The 17,100-nt window shown below is 47.1% G+C and overlaps 1 protein-coding gene across 1 annotated transcript; it reads right to left on the bottom strand.

Moving 5' to 3' along the window:
* Window positions 1-507: 507 nt before the first annotated feature.
* On the bottom strand, window positions 508-17,093 carry MORN3 (MORN repeat containing 3). The gene is made up of 7 exons (XM_030959080.1): window positions 17,075-17,093; window positions 15,710-15,817; window positions 7,639-7,794; window positions 6,783-6,940; window positions 5,216-5,375; window positions 2,411-2,595; window positions 508-650 (listed from the first exon to the last, which is right to left on the bottom strand). The coding sequence occupies exons 3-7, from the start codon at window positions 7,781-7,783 to the stop codon at window positions 579-581; spliced, it is 720 nt and encodes a 239-aa protein (XP_030814940.1). The 5' UTR covers window positions 7,784-7,794; window positions 15,710-15,817; window positions 17,075-17,093; the 3' UTR covers window positions 508-578.
* Between the last annotated feature and the right edge of the window lie 7 nt (window positions 17,094-17,100).

Genomic DNA, 17,100 nt, shown 5'->3' with positions numbered 1-17,100 from the left:
TATATCACTTATTTGGGTATAAAATACTTTCATGAAATAAAATATACTCAATTGTTGTGGATTATTTTTTATCTAGAGGCCTTAAATAGACTTATTAACTGAAACATGATCTGTTGTAACTGCAAAAGGCATTTGGGGTCACAGGTATGTATTGGGCTATGTTTGGGGGCCTGGAGGACACAATTACTTGATTGTACTTTTCAATATGCTTTTAAAACACATACTAGAAACCCTCCTTCTCTCAAGCCAAGGCCTTGAAACCACCAGGAATGTGATTTCTTAGCAGGAAGAATAAGAGGCACTGAGCAAAGAGTCACTCTGCCTCTCTTCCATCCTTTTGGTGCTTGTCTTTTGGATTTTTTCCCCATTAATTTTTTTCCCTTTCTTTTCCAAAATAATGGGGGTGGGAGGAGGCTACTGGGCAAAGCCACCTGCAGAGGGAAGTATACCTGAACAGCCTGGAAGGAAGGGTGAGGCAGCCTGCAACACCAAAACCACGGGGTGGGTTTGACACTCCAAGGAATAAATAACCCAGGATCATGTTCTTGAATTTTTCTTTTTTTTTCTTCAGCATCTGGTTATTCATTATGGCTGTCATCAAACATTGCCTGGGCCTCTGCTAAAACACCAGCTGGATCTTGTAGTTTAATCTAAATAAAAAGAATACAAATCAGTTATGCAGTGTAATTGAAGAAGCTTAAGGTTTTATAGATCTTAATTTCTTGAGCATTATTGAGAGTCTCCCACATATCAGGACTTCAGCTCATATTGCAGCCTTTCAATTATTTAGAAACAACTACACTCCCCTAATTTTATTAGTGTGCTGAACATCACTTTATCTCCTTGAAATAGCTCTGTGTGAGTGACTAACAAAACACACTCTTGGGCAAAAGTGGCTTTGATTTGCAGCCTGTTAGGCCTCGCCCATAATTTTAATAAAGGGGGTGGTGGTGACAAAAGTTTATGAAAACCTGAATTCAGTTTTTCTCCTTTTATCAATTACTTCATATTATAAGATCAACAGATCTCTACCCATTGAAAGCACAATAACAGCAGTGAAAGTTGATGCTTTGTTTTTGCTTATAGAGCAGAAGAGATTTGGATCATCACTTGGTCTTCAGGGAGTTAAATAAGCAGCCAGACTTGCACATCCTTAGTGTACCAGTAGTTCACCCCAGGCTATTGGATTGTTGAGGCTCTTCTCAGTGACCTTTGACAAACCACATATAGTAAATATTTTTAGCCACAGAAGTGCTGCTCCTTTCACTCTTTTTGCAAAATAGAGATTGTTTTTCTCTGGTGGGTATTTGGAGTTTATTATTCTGCACTGCTGTGGGTGTGCCTGGTACTTACAGGATTAACTGGTTCATCAAAACTGTGCTCAAAGGGCCTTTGGCTATAGAAAGCAGAATTGAAAAGATAGAGGCAATGAAGATGTAACAGCTGTGAGCTTCGGAAGGCTGCATGTGCCTGGTGTCACTTTGAACAGCCCTGTTCCTGTTCCAGAGGAAGGTGGGTGGCTTTACCTGCCATGGGGCTGTGCTATTCCTGAGTTACTGGAGCAGTGCTGAGCTGTGATTATCCAGGGTGGCTCTGCTTGGCTCTAACTCAAGGGGAGCTGCCCCAGCCCATCCTGCACTGACCATTTTGTTTCACATCTGTGGTTTGCAGACCATGAGGGTTCAAGCTGAGACTCTTAGGGCCAGCTCTCCCTTGGACTCACATCTGTTCACTGCTGATTCCCATTTCCTCTTCCTCCAAGGGCTCAGAGCTGGGGACAGGCTCTCCTGTCCACCAAAGTGTCGTGCAAGGATCCAGTGGCTGCCAGGCTGATGGCCCAGAGTGTCTTTGTGTCTCACCAAATCTTTGGGATGGGGATAGGGCCTGTCTCTTCCTCTGCTGTGTGTGTCAATTGAGGGAAAAGAGGAGCAGAGGGTGTGGGCTCTAGGACACCATCTGCCCCCCTTGGGCCCAGGTGGGAAGCTGCACACACCCCTGTGCCCCCGGGGCTGCTGGGCACAGTGCTGAGCCCCTGACTTGGGGAAAGAGCTGCTGTTGGCCCTGCAGGGTCTGCTCAGCCTCAGCAGCTGGGCTTGGCGAAATCATTTGGTCTTGACACAAATCCCACTATTGTCTGTGCCTCTATTGTCCCCATTTCCCTTGTGCTGCATCAGGTCTCTGAGCAGTTCTGGTGCATGAGAACTGTGTTTTTTCAGATGTAGGCAGGTGGGAGGCTCCAGCAGAGGCTGCATGAGCTGTTAGTCCCTATGGGGCCATTTAGGATGCTGCTGCTGGCCAAAAGACTCTGAGCACACACCCCATGGGGGAAATCTCTTAGGAAGTGAAATGCTACCTGGAGAGCTGACCCGAGCACTGATGAATACAAACACTAACATTTCCAAGCAATTACCTCTGGGAGTGGAAGCTCAGGAGGGGCTGGAGCGTCTTCTCTGCCGAATTCAACCAGAACTGCACACTTTGGTATATCTGCTACCCAGATGCCTTCTAACAGCTGTCCCTTATCTGGGTAGAAGTATTTCCCTGGGCCGTGCTTCTTGCCATCTTTCCAACCTCCATTATACCGATTTCCATTTGCTGCAATTAAATACATGAACAGACCTTGAAATTCGCACCATGGTGTTAAGGGGTTACAAATTAAATCAATCAACAGAGCAAACCAGCAGAGGAGAAGATCATGTGTTTGGCTCCTCTTAGTAATTTCAAGGTGGCTGTGGTACTGTGTGTCATTTTGATTTTGCAGTGTTTCACTTGCTGTTCCACAGAGGGAGAAAATGCTGCAGAAGGAGCCCACCCTTGCTCACTTGGAACCAGAACTCTGCTCACCTGCTTTGTTCTCACAGTGATACTCATTTTTTGCTGACACAAGGAGCCAGTATGCTCAAGGTAAGGGACTGGTCCCTGAGTCACTCTTCACAACATGAAAAATTACAGGACACAAGTTTCAGATTTGTCACTGCAACACAGGATCTCTGGCTTGAAGAGGTTTGCTTGTCTGGGCAAGGAACAGAGCACTGATTGCTGTCCAGTCAAAATAATCTTGATTTCAAAGAATACTTTTAGTTAAGTTTTCCCTCAATGAGTTACGGGGTGAGAATTGCTGCAAGAGTCTGAACAGTTCTGGCAGCCAGTTACAGGCTGTTTTTCCAGCTGTACTGCTTCTCTTGGCATTTTTCTGCAAGTTGAGAGAGGCTTTTTTTGGGCTCTCTGCTGCTCTCCAGGAATCCACCCATCCATCACTAACAGGGAAAGCAGAGCTGCAAGGGGAAGAGAGCAGCCTCATCTATGGATGCTGGTTGAGAAAAGGCATCATACCCATGGTGATGCTGGGGGCTGGGACAAATCCAGACCACCCTGCTGTCACTAGGAGAGTCCTCTGCTCACCCCTTTTCCTACATACAGTGTTTCTCAGCCCAAACCCATGGGGATTTCTAATCATGTTAGTGAAAATACCTTTGAGTCTCAGCTGAACTCTGCCGTTCTTCATCACAAGAAGTGGCTGAAATACCACACACAGTGCTGCAGAGATAAATGGGGCCTGCCAGGATGCTGTATGGGAAGAGGGGAAAACTCAAAAGGCTTCTGGAGAATGTGGCTGCTGGGCTGCTCAGGCAGGGTCTGGTTTACAGGCTGGAGCTGTGGTGATGGTTATCTGCAACTTTGATCTGCTTTTGTGCTTATCTGCAACACCAAGCTGCCTTGTCCAGGCTGGCAGCAGCTCAGCTTCTGCACTCCAGCCAAGTCAGAAACCACCAAAACCACAGTCCTGGTTGCAAGGAGGGGACAATGAACACCCTGAGTGCACTGTGGTGCCTGGCTGCTCCCATCTGCTCTCCTCCCAGAGCACCCGAGGCTGTGTTGCTCAGAACCACAATCCCTGTGGATGTGAAGTGCTCTGGTACAAAGCTGTTGGGGAATGGATGTAGCAGAGGCAGCAGATCAGTGCAGTGCTCTCAGCCAAGCTCACCCTCACTGGGCATGCTGCCACTACAAGCAATTTAATCTTGAGCTGCAGCTCATCGTGACCTCCGCTGAAGAACTCCTTTTCTTTCACATGGCAAAGCTGCCGGCACGTGGGCGCACTTCCAGCAGCTGAGCTGAATGCATTAAGCTTGTGGGTATGAAATAATTGCTCTGGCTAATTTTAACCAAAAGGAATCCAGCTAATAATCAGTTGCAGGCTAGGCTGGAGGCAACTGAGATCTGAAATGGTGTATCAGCCACAGCTCAGCCTGCAGGGGCTGTTAGTTTAGAACTAACAGGGCCTTTGACAGGAACACAGCAGATCAGTGCAAGATTCCCCCTGGAAGCAGGTGCTGATTTCATCCAGATGAGCCATCGGTCCAAAGCGACTTTACAGGCAGTGCAGGGAGCACAGTCATGCATGTGGTGTGCAGAGAAGGTCAGGCTCATTCCTCTCAGCTGCTTTGCTTAGCTAATTACTAGCCTTGAGATCACTTTCAAGCAAAAAAAAAAGATAGAATAGATGAATAATAATATGGAGATAATATTTATTCAGATGTTGTTGGAATGCCATGCCTGGTATTGCAGAGATTGTTGGGATTGTTTGCTTTGGGGGAAAATGTGTTAAACTCCAAGGAAAATAAGGAAAAAAAATTAAATTTCTGTATTTATGCTGAGATTGGCCCTAACATTCCCAATCCATGATGTACTTGGGGTTATTTATGGAAAAGGATTGTGTACTAATGAAACCCCTGTGTTCACTCAACACAAGCCACTGTCGGAAGTAGACAGAAGGGATGAAGTGAACTCAAGAAGAAAACTATGTTGTTGTGGGTTTTTTTTCCTGTGCTGGAAACTGAACTCTTCTTTGGTATTCAGAGCTAGAAAGCCTGTCTGGCAAAGTGCCTGCCTTGAAAAGAGAGATTTGCTCTTCTCTGACCCAACAGTATATTATCTCTAACCCGAACCATCCCAGTCATTTAAATGTAAATCACAGCAAAAGTAAGCTTTCATGTGTGTGGGCTTACGGGCTTGAGCAGAGCAGTGCCGGCCCTTGCTCAGCCCGTGCTGCCTCCCGCTCCAGCCCAGGAGGGAGGGATGACACGGGGCAGTGTGAGTCCTGCTGCAAGGCTGCAGAGTAGCACAGAAACCTGGATGGCAGAGACACGTGGAGAGCAGCACGACACCAAACAGCTCGGCGGGGGCAGGGTGAGTGAGGGTGGTCGGTACTCACGGAGCTGCAGCAGGCCCTGCCCGTTGGGCTGATCCATCAGCCACTGTCCCTCGTAGGTGGAGCCATCCTTGTAGTGCATCTTTCCCCAGCCGCTCCGCACGCCATTGCTCCACTCGCCCTCGTAGAGCTCCCCGTTGGGGTAAAAGAACGTCCCCCGGCCCTGGACAGCAGCACAGACATGGCTGGTTAGGAGCTGCTCTATTGAAAGGAGTCAGTGTTCAATTTTGGGACATCACTTAGATAGAATATTCCTTTGTTTATTATCCTTACACATGGCTGCTGGCAGCCCAGCTCCGGGGCTGTCCTCGTGTTGAAGGAAATGAGATGTGGTAGTATGGGATTTTTTTTTTGGCAAACAGTTTTATTCCCTTGACAAAACCTTGGGTTTATATCTCAGTGTGTTATTATTGGCATGATTGCTGCTAATATTTAGCTAAAAGTGGATTTTACAAGTGTATAAACCTGCCTGGGGAAAAGCAGCATTAAAGGATGTGTCTCTCAACAGGGGATTTCATGTCTTTCAACCCTGATGACGTTTCCAGCTCAGTGTGTCCCAGGCTGGGCAGCTCCACCCCTTGTTGGTTTTACATGTATGTTTGCCAGTAAGGAAAGTCCAGAGGTACCCCCTACGCCAGGGAGTGATACCAATAAGAAATATTTCCATATCACTAACACATTTTCCCATTGGAATAAAGTGTTCTTTTTTCTCTGAACAAATAATAAAACCAGTTCTAGAAACAACTGATTTTTCTGAGTATTGATTTTATTAAACTGCATGGATGTAAGGGAGACAATTTTTAGAAGAAAACCCAACCCTAGTGATATTTGGATGTCATTAAATCTTTCACCAAAGCTCAATTATGGACAATCTAACCTTAAAGAAGAGAAAGGGAAGCTCCCTCCAAGAGACAGGAGACATGGAGCCACACACCCATTAAAAGTGTTGGTGGAGATGAGTTTAATTTAAGAGCAGACACAAAGACAAACACAAGGTTTCCATTGGCAGATCCAAAAACGTTCCTACAAGGATTTTGCACGTTACATTGCAGTGACTTCTACCAGATGACTTTCTCATTATGTTCCTTTTAGGAAAAACTGATTAATGCAACAGGCTTAATTTCCAAAAGAACTCAAGTTATTTGCCTATTATCTGTAAAACTCCCAGAAGAAGGTGCATTTTCTGGCACTGCTTATGATACAGGTTCCTCTGACTTGTTCAAGGACAAGAGTAGTGAAAGGGATGGGTGGGGAGGATTAAGAGACAGGATGTGAAACCTCCCATGGTGTTTGGCCGAGCTGCAGGTGAGTCTGAGCAGTAACCACTGCTCTGTGGCAGCTGGTGGGAGCTCAGGGCTGTAGCCTGGTAGCCAGCAGATGGCTGGGGATGACTCCCTCTCCAGGAAGGAGATGGCATTCCCATACAAATCTTGGATTTTTAGTCTTGACCATTCAATTCAGCCTCAGTATTGTGAAAGTTAATATTTTAGGTAATCTTGCACACGTGCACCCAATTCTTCCCTGTGTTTTGGGTCCCACTGCCTCAATGCTGGCAGAAAATCTCACTTACACTTCTTCTGTCATTTTCCCACCAGCCTGTGTACACCCTCTTGTATTCCTTGGTCGCTGGGTCAAGAACGCTGTATGAGCCATAACCGTCCCTCTTCCCAAACTTCCAGTCACCGCTGTAAATAGCTCCTGTGCTTTTCCAAATCTGGGTGCCTTTGCCTGTTTAACAACAACAGGAATGACAGGGAGACCATCATGGTTAGGAGAAGGGTGCACAGGGCTGCCCTTGCTGCTCCATCCCAGGCAGGGCAGCGCTCCCTGCACAAAGTCAGGCTTATGTCTGGGATTCAGTTTAGTTTCCCAAGTTGGAACCATCGTTAATCTTGATCAGGGGCTTCCTGTGTGGCCTCTGCTGAATGCACTGAAATCTTTCCAAACCTCAGTTTACTGCTTGTAAACAAGTCTGTCCTGCTCTGGCTGCTCCTGCCTTGGACAGGGTCTCCTCCTGCTCTGTCCCCTGCAGCCCCTGCCACATCTTGGGAATAAATTAAGATTCCTGGAACCAAGTCAGGAGCTAAGAGAGCTCCAGGGACTGTGCAGCCAGGGCACATCCCAGTGCATGGAGCTGACTGCAGTTTGCTATAATTTGGAAAGGATTTTTAAACATCTGTAATAGAGATATTTTGGGTAGTTGCCCCTGAGTGCATGCAGAAGCTCTTCAAGTTACCTATTAGAAATGCTTCTGCATTTTTGCATTACATATATCAAATATATATGTGTGTGTGTACATATAGTCCTACATGAATGCTCTTCCAGGAGCATATTAGAGCACACAGAACCACTGACCACTTCCTACCCCTAGAAACCTTTGTAAGAACATCTAAGTTGCTATTTTTTCTCAAAATTATCTATCTTACCATGTTTCAAGTTGTCCAGCCATTCTCCAGTATACTGATCCCCATTTACAGCATAAATTGTGTGTCTTAATCCACTTTTCTGGGCTTTCCTGTCCCATTCATAAAAGAGAGGGTCTCTAAGCCTTGGGTACTTTATGACAGGCATATTGCTGGTATCTGGAGAAGAAAACAAATTATTATCAGCAATAAATTTGAAAGTACTGAGGCAGGTACAGGCAGAACAGTATTTATGAGCCATGCACAGAGATACAACAAACAGGAGGCAACTAAAGATACTGAAGTACAAACCAGCACTTTGTGAAAATGGGCTCATAGCATAGCCCAGCCCGTTAGGAAATGTTAAATAAATCTCAGCAGGTCAAGGTTTGTGGCAGGCATTGATCTCTGCATCTACCAGATATCTTGGGGAGTGCAGGGAAAGGCATCTCCTCCATACAGCTGGTGGAATGGGTCAGGGAGTTGTCCAGTGTCCCTGAGGCCCACCTGGAGCTTTTCATACCCCAGCAGTAATGCAGCTCAGGCTCCCTTACTGCTAAAAATATCAGTCCTCCAGCTTCCTCATTAAAAAGGGTTGAAACCACAACATTTCCCTCTCCCAGGAGGCTGTGGGCTTGCCCAGGGCAGGCCAAGTGCTGCCCACCACACCAAGCTGCCAAGGAGGCGATTTCTGAGGTGACTTCATAGGTGAGGTGGGTTTAAAGCAGGAACAGCAGGCAGGGCATGGTGAGCACAGTGGGGGTGGTTCAGGCATTGGACGCCTGGAGGGAAAGGGTCAGTGTGGGGGAAGAGGAGGGAAAAGGAGATGTTTTGCCTCATAGATACAGAGGACAATGGTGGAGCAGCATAGTGGTGACTTCTGAGCACTGCCAATGGAGCTGCTGCTCAGCACAGTGGGAATTCGGCACAGACTCGGAGGTGAGAGTGGTCTCCTATAAACCATAAACAAAAGCCAAAAGGTGGCTGTAGAAACAAAGGCAAATTTCAATGAACGCCGTTCAACATCCAGAGCTCGGCTGGAGCCCGGCGGGTGGGATGCTCTCCGACTTTGTCTCCTGGGCTCCCCCTTCTGTCCCGATGCGCTGGACTGAGCCATTTCGAATGATTTTGCTGCGTCTGTGCTGCGGGTGCGAGGGAGCCCGGCAGGGGAAAAAACCTGGGCCTTGGGAGGAGAGGGAGAAAGAAAGGTGCTTTAGATCCTTGCTAGGAAATAAAAGCTAGAAATTCTAATTAAGAAAATACTGTTAGAGTTCAACCTCAGTTCTGCATTTTCCAGCTGTGGGAAATCGTCAACAACTATTTGGAAGGATAGCAGAGCTGAATACAAGTACTTATGTGTCCAGAACGAGTCTTGGTTAGAGGACACCGAGGACAGGATCTGTCCCTCGGTATGGTGGAGTCACAGCCCACCACAGAGGATGTTTCTCCAGCAATGCAAATGCAGAATACACTAGAACTGCTGAGTTCCTCCCTCACTTTTGAGTGCTGCAGCTCCTGGAGAAGGGAGTCTTGCCAATATTTGCCAATGGCTGGGTTTTTTCAAGATGCTGTGCCACTCTTTGCTGGATTGAGCCTGTCCTGCCCTCGCTGGAGAAGCAGAAGAGCCGAGCTACAGCAATCTGTACCCGCCCTGGCACCGGCCATGACCTCTGAGCAGCCCATGCCTGTGACAAGAAGGCTCTTCACTACCCCTGCCAGATGGGAGCATCGCTTTCCCACCAACACATCCCACCACTTCTTTAACTCAAAGCTTAGGATTTACAAACCCCAGGGAGGATTCCCAGCTGCGGGGGCAGCCCCATCTGCTCGCCATGTCCTGCGAGGCACAGCCCGCGCAGAGCACCCGAGGTAATGCGGGCTGCCGGGAGCCGCCTTTATTTGCCGAATCCCCTTCTAAATTTACGTCAGCGATGCCAGGTTTGCGTAAGTGATAACGCAGTCGGTGTTCGCCTCCGTGGATGTTTTCAGCCGCCCACTCCCAGGGCGCGGGGAGGCTGGCAGCGAGAGGCGGGCGGTGCAGTCGTTCCGGTCGCAGCTCCCGGTGCGGAGGGCGAGGCGCTGCTGCTCCCGTGCGCCTCTGCCGCGGCGCTTGGGGATGAGGCTCGCACAGACCCCCGCGTCCCCCTCCAGCCGCTGCTCTGCGATTTTTGTCGAGTCTCCGGTAAAATGCAGCTTTAGTCTGCACGGCCCTACTGGAAGCCTATTTTTTTTCCCCGGCTCTTTTCGGAACTTCAGAGCAATGAGGTGCAGCCACTTCTCTCCATCTTACATCTTAACTTAATGAAGAGCAAGGAGGGAAACACACCTGGCTGCAGACAAGCGGCTGCTGCCCGTCCCTGGCAGAACCCTGCCTGGCACCGCACCCCTGTGCACCCAGCCTGACTGCCCCGGCCCCGAGGATGCCCCGGCTGAGCTCAGCCCCTGCCGTGACCCAGCACACGGCACTGCCCTGCAGCGGGGTCCCTCTGCCAGCACCCACCAGCGGAGCGGAGTCACCCCCTCCCCTCCCAGGGCGCTGTCAGCGAGCGGAATGCTCAGGGCGCCTGTTGCTGCCCCTCCCCAGCGGGAGCCGGGCAGGAGGGCAGCGCTGCGAGCGGAAGGCCCCCAGCTCGGTTTGCAGAGCAGCCCGGAGCGCGGCCGCCGCTCTCCCTCCGCCCCCGATGCCGAGGGCCGGACCGGACACCGACCTGTGCTGGCGGCGGCTCGGTGCTGCCTGCGGCGGCGGGGTCGCCATAGCAACGAGCCAAACTCCGGCGCTGAGGGCCGCGGCAGAGGCCCCGGGCGGACGGGGATGGGCTGGGACACGGCACCGCACGCTGCTCCCCTCGCTGAGCGCCGGGGATGGAGCCGGAGCCACACACAGCGCTGTGCAGCTACGTGCCCTGAGCTCAGGATGCTCCGGCAGAATATAAAGTGCTAATAAACAACGAGCGTTTCACCTCTGCTTGGTTTTTCATACGCCCAGCAGCAGAAGGCTGGAAATGAAAGCGCTGATTACAGCGCCGATGAGTAACAAATAAATCAGCCTTGCAAATGTCAGGAGAAATAGGAGAAAGCCCTTGAAAATGCACATCAGCGGTCTTAAAGGAGAAATCTGAATAAACCTGACACTAATTCCCTCATCCATTACATTTCTTCCACAGCCATGGTGAGCAGGGATTGCCACTCTGGCCTTATGGATGTCTGTAATCATCTTCCCTAATGGGTAATTGACTGTGCACATTTCTAGTATCACACCACAGCTCTTGTATGACTCCCATGAGCCAAATGCATTTGATTCTCATCCTTTCACCACATTTTTTGTGTACAACTCTGCAGGCTGTGAGGTAAAAATGTTGAGGCAGGTGGGAAATCTTGTGATGAAACAAAGCAGCTGCCTGTGTAAAGATGAGATACAGCTCAGCCTTCCCTGACGGGTGTTCCTTTGTAATCTGAAATATCTGAGGCATTGAATGTGGCTTAAACGTTGTGTCCATGCTCAGGTGGGACAGAAAATGGATTTATTCCAAGTGTGAGTGTGACTAAAGGCAAATATTCCATTTCCCCTGGCACATGTAAGGGCCATGGAGCCAAAGGAGACCGTGCCACTGCCTGGGAAATCAGGTGGAGGAAAATGAAGTGGAGGGGAGGAAGAGCTGCTCCACAGACAACGTGAGCTGGTGTGGAAATGATGGAGGGAGATCTGTACCAAGGGAAAATACACACGTGGAATTTCTTGTGTTAGATTAGATGAACTGGAAAATGGCAGCTGCTGGCAAGCATTTCCAGGGATGTAGGAGAGGCAGAACTTAAAGACTTCTTTAAGCAGGAAAAAAAAAAAAGAGAGAGAAAACCATGGAAGCTGACCAAGTTAGGAAATACTTATACAAGAGAAAATGTCTCCTGTTATTAAAAATGAGATGAAGATATCCAGGAAGAATTTATTCACAGTCACTCATGTTAATGTGTTCTGGTTTGGGGCAGAGCCTAAGAATGACTGAAGACAATCACTCCTGTGTTTCACCATGGCCAGTTGTAAGGGCTGGAGGGAGGACAGAGGTTTGGGGAGGAAATAAAGAAACCCATGAGGGAGAAGAAAAAAAATGCTTACTGCAGCCCAAAATCTACAGCTTGAAATTACAACCAGAAATAGCCCTCTCTGGAAAAGTATTAACTATTATTTCAGCCCCCATATAGTACTGCACTTAATTGAGAGATTGGCAATTAAAATAATTACCTAATTCAGACCATTTTACTTGTCTATTTTTAAAGGGCATGGGCTGCCTGAGGTTTTTGAAATTCAAGTCCAAACTATGTCACACCTAACCACAGCTTCTGCTAACCAGAAGTTACACACATATTTGAAAAGTAACATACATTTGAAAACAATAACAACTTTAAAGAGTTAAAATATTTTAGCAACAAATTAAAATTCACAAATTGGGATCAAAAACTGCCTCTGCAAAAACCTCTGTAGTGGATATGATGGAGGGTGCTGCCTCCATTTCTTGGTTGCTTATTTTAAATTCTTCTGCTCCTGGTTTTGTGTGTTTGTTATTTTACTTCTGTGGTCCCAGAGTGGGTTATCAGCACCCTCACAGACACTCCTGCCCCTTCCAAGGAGGTTTCACAGATTATTTATCTAGGAAGAGGCTTGTGTGATTCCCATCTACAGTTTTCTTAGTTCAGATATAAACATTTGAGGCATACTTAATTATTTTGTCACTTCATAATATCATTCTCTACCTTTTTGTATTACAAGGGTACAGAGTGGGTAAATATAAGCATATTCTTCTTACAAAAAAGACAAAATTAGACTAGCTTGAAGAGAAGGGGGTGATATTTGAAGTTTTATCAGAAAGTTCTTTTCACTCACTCAAATGAAATTTTATTTAGAAAATGTAATTCCATCTTGAGAGAAGGAATCTCCTTAGTAAGTAGGAAGTGGGGAAATTTTTTGTAAAGGGTGTCAGATATATTCTAGAATATATAACTCAGTCAAAGGGTGAGATATAAACTCAAACTGACCCTGAAATGTCCTAACCAAACTCTCTTCCTTTCCCAAGGGCAGTTGTTTCCAGGCACAACATTGAGGCCACTATGCAAAGTAGGGTCAAAAACTCAAGCCATGATGTGCTAGGAGGAGAATTTGGGTTTTCCTTGACACAATTCCCCTTGTTCCAGCCTTGCCAGCCAAAATTCGGCTCCAAATACCCTTCTTGGCTGTTTTCTTTTCCTTGTCTCACTCTGACAGGCATTGGCCACTGACACCAAGGAACAAGAGCAAAACCTTCACCAGGCAGTGCCAGGGCTCCAGTTCTGCTGCTGCTTGCACTGTTGCTGCTTTGGTTGGCTGGCAGTTGATTAAACCTTACATTTATTAAGACTGAAAGGAAGCTTTTAAATCTGTCCATGTAAATTATGCTGTAATTCAACCCATTATTCTGCCAACACAGTTCACTGCAATGAACTCCACTTCCAGCCTGGAAACACTGAGGAGCAAACCAAGCATTGGGAGTTTGTGCATGGAAACATGCCCAGAAACACCTTTCTGCAGCAAGGTCCTCTGACAGATTATGCACTTTCATTTTTTTCACTTTTAAGGGCAGGATTTTAAAAAATTAATTAAAAAAAAAATATATAGCCCAAGGCCCTCAGTATTCTACATGTGAAACCAATCATTTTTGCACTGAAAGGAGACAGCTGCTCCAAGCTGAGTTTGCTTGCACTAAGCTTGGGGAATCACCCAAGTGAAATGTCCAAACCAACTGAAAACTGTCAGAATCAATAAATTAAATTTATTCTGGGAACTTCGTAGAATAAATAGAGAAAAAGCATTTAGGGAAACATATGTTGGAATTCTTTAAAGGTGAAGAGTGTGACAACAACATACTGTGGAAGTGGGATGCTCAGATGTGTGTTTTATTGCTGCTATATTCAAAAGAAAAGCCACGGAAGAGGTGGGAGGGTCTTGGACTCCAACCAAGCCTGTTTTGGTGAGCTGAAGGAGCATCCCCACCACTCTGCTCTAAAGAATTGTCATTAGCAGGATTCAGGAGGGATTGAAGTGAAAGGTTTGAAGTGTAAACTTCACCTGGTGCCTCTGGCTTAAGAGGCAGCCTTGTGGGAAAGCATTTAAAATTCTTCCCTCCTTTTTGCTGGGAGCAGTTCTTTCAAGATAAAAACCATGTTGGTTTTTCATCAAAACAACCTAAAGTTAAACCCCTGGGTTATCTGGAATGTTCAGGCACTTAGATAGTCATGCAAACTGAAAGGCTGAAGCCCTGGGAGCTGACACCAGATACCCTCTCCCCATGAGCTCCTGTTGCTGCAGATTTACAGCTCTTGGTCTCTGCTTAACTACCTGCAACAAGGCAGAGGTTTAAAGGTGAAGTTATGGTGTTAATTCCTGAAGTCACCCAAAGCTGAGAATTATTTACTGACCATGGAGTGCTTTGCAAGACTCTTAATATCATTGGGGGCAGATAAATTTGGCCATACTTGAGCTAATGCCTTACTTAAAATCCTTTATTTATTCCTTAATTGAGGGATAAATCCAGATGAATACAAGATGAATCAGCAGTATGAATCTCCACCTGAAACATGTGCCAAGTATTTTATTTATCATGGCTTATTGTCACCTGATGTCAGAATAGGGACTCATCTACATTTATAATTTGTCCTTTCTCCTTTGCTGTGCTGGAAAGAATCTGCATTTCTAAGACAGGGGAAGAGCATCAAAGGAAACAGCCTCAATTATCTTAAGAGGAAAGAATGAATGGAATTTGCATTCAGGAATAGTCTGGAGGGTGAAGGAAAGGAGCTCACATGTGATTACACATATATATAACTATGTGTACTCAAACAAAATCTAACACCCAGAGAACAAATAGCCACAATTTCTCTGTGATCCTTAACTTGATTTATGAACTCCATTTCTTAGACACTTCTTCTGGCAGTGAAAGGTTGGTGAGTTGGGGATTAATTAAGGTAAAGGCAAACCAGATACTGCATGTTTGTAAATTTGCTGTGCAATGGCCTTAGGTGATCTCTGGCAGCAGAAGACAGCCTTAAAACTTGCAAGATACCATGAGAAATGATCATAAAATATTGAAATTCAGAGGAAAAGCACCAATCCTCATCTATTGCCACAAGTGAAAGACAGGTGAGGTGTGGGAGCCCTGAGCATCAGCTGCACAGAGCCCAGCTCCCCATCCAGGGCTGAGGGGATCACTGCTACCTCAGCTTGCTTTGGTTTCATTCACAAAGATGTGATTGAAATAATGAGATTATACCAACAGCTACAGCCACCCAGGAGGTGGGGAGAGCTTACAGGTAATTCTGAACTATTTTGTAATGGTGCAAAGTTAAATAATGCAGAGCCAGCTGTAAGGCCAGCCCTGCTACACTCACAATGTTTGGGCTTAACTAAATGTTTTTGTGGTTTCTGTTTGAAAGAAAACACAGATCTCTTGAATGGATATTAATTAGCATGGCGTAGTTAAAAAGTTGAAAGAAATCTTTTGGGGTAATCATCATGCACAGCCACAACATGTGTAAGAATTGTTCCTTGTCCAGAGGTGTAGGGGAGAGGTAGGAAAGTTTGGGATAAATCCCTTGGTGTTCTGGGAGAGCTGTGGCCAGCCCAGCAGGGCTCTGAGTGGGAAATGCACAACATTTCCTGCCTTTGTATGTGAAACTCACACCACAGCCCTAACTAAATGTCATCAGCCTGCAGAATTCCAGCCCAGGACAAATACTCATGTCTGATAAGAGTTTCCTTCTGCTCTTTTGAGGCTTACAGACCAGCAGTGAAAGGAATACTTTTAAGGGCTATTGACAATTTATGATGTCTTCTAAAAGCACCTTCTCCCAAACTGACACAAGCAATCCTACAAATGTTGAAATGTTTTTACTTTCTGGATTCCCCTAGATCTGTAGGAGGGTGTTAGCACCCCAGCCTCACCAGCAAGGGGTAAGATGCAGCTACATCTCAGGGGTGGTGATAAACTGAGCTGACAGAGAACTGCAAAGGTGGAGGGAATGTTTTCATGTGGGAAGGAAAAATAACTTTGCTGCCAGGGAATATTCCAACCTTGTGGTGAACTGGAAAGTTTTGGCACGTATCCAGCGCAGAGTTAATGCTCCGATCCGAGATGTGATCCTCCTTCCTCCAAAGTCTGTAATCCAAAATCCAGGCCTCCTGCAACATACAGTCCTGTTACATAGGATCGTGGACAAATGCTAGAATCCAGGAAAAATTGAATACAGACATAACAAATTGCTGTGACATTTCTATTATGTTGATTCATTTATTTTTCTACTTCAGGGTTACCAAGACCTGCCACAAGACATGTTCGATCTCTGGACAATCATGGCCTCACTGGAGAACCAGCAGGGACAATGCAACATCCCTGGGGTTGGTGGTTCTTAAACCAGCAGAAATCCCAAACCACTGCAAGTTCTGAGAGGGTTTCGCTGGAAACTGAATGCAGCTCATCAACGGCATTTCAGGTGTCCACCCACAAATGTATGAAAAAAAGATACAAAAGCAAGCAGTGGACCTAGAGAAAGACCAGGGACAGCAAGAACACTGAGGAGTGTCTCTACACCCAATGTTTTTGGTTGTTTACGTGAAATTCAAGGAAACGAGATCCTACATACACTCCTCATGAAAAGACAAGACAGCATTGCATTTGTGTTTTTACTCTGGCTTCACTCCTCCCCTCTCCTCTCCCTCGTACCTTTTTTTTTTAATTGCTTCTTTCCCCTTCCCTTTTTCTTCATCTTTGCCAATTTCTACCCTTGCATCATAAGAAACTCCCAACTCACAGCATGTGGTGTCAACATTTACAACTCTTCCCACCCTGCCCCAGAACAGCAGGCCCAGCTCACAACTGGCCAGTCCATCTGCTGAATGGGTAATTATTGTAAAAATAAAGACATCAGGAATCCTCTTGTCATCTTCTGTGACACCAAAGACCTGTGACCAAGGTCGAGGCAGCTGCGGGGCTGAGCTGCCACAGATTCAGCCCCCAGGTCTCTCTGAGGGGGCTGGCCTTGTGCAGTGGAGGGTTTTATCTCCACTCTCAGCTCCATGTGTGATGAACCACCCTGAAAGGGCAGGAAGATGCTTCCGTCTCACACCGCGGAGCACTTCAGGTGCTGCCACAACACAAGGGGGCTCAGGAGAGGTGCACGGCCTCCAGGAGGTGACCGGGGCAGGGCGGGTGACAGCAGCCGAGGGGATCCCGCCATCTGAGGAGCGCTCTGGCCTGAGGAGAGCATAGGCCTGACGGGGGTCGCGCCCGAGGGGACCATCACGGGAGGGAATCCCGGGCCTGAGCAGGGCCGTCACAGGAGGGGATCCCGCACCTGAGGGGAGCCTTGACCTGAGGGGAATCTCCGGCCTTAGGGTCTCTCTGGCCCGAGGCGAGCCCAGACCGGAGCGCTCCCTCACCTGACGGGTCCCTCCCCTGAGGCGGG

The sequence above is a fragment of the Camarhynchus parvulus genome, chromosome 15 (assembly GCF_901933205.1).
Source record: "Camarhynchus parvulus chromosome 15, STF_HiC, whole genome shotgun sequence".
NCBI lineage: Eukaryota > Metazoa > Chordata > Aves > Passeriformes > Thraupidae > Camarhynchus > Camarhynchus parvulus.
Note: the sequence above shows the minus strand (reverse complement) of the source record. Positions and strands in the feature narration are given on the sequence as shown.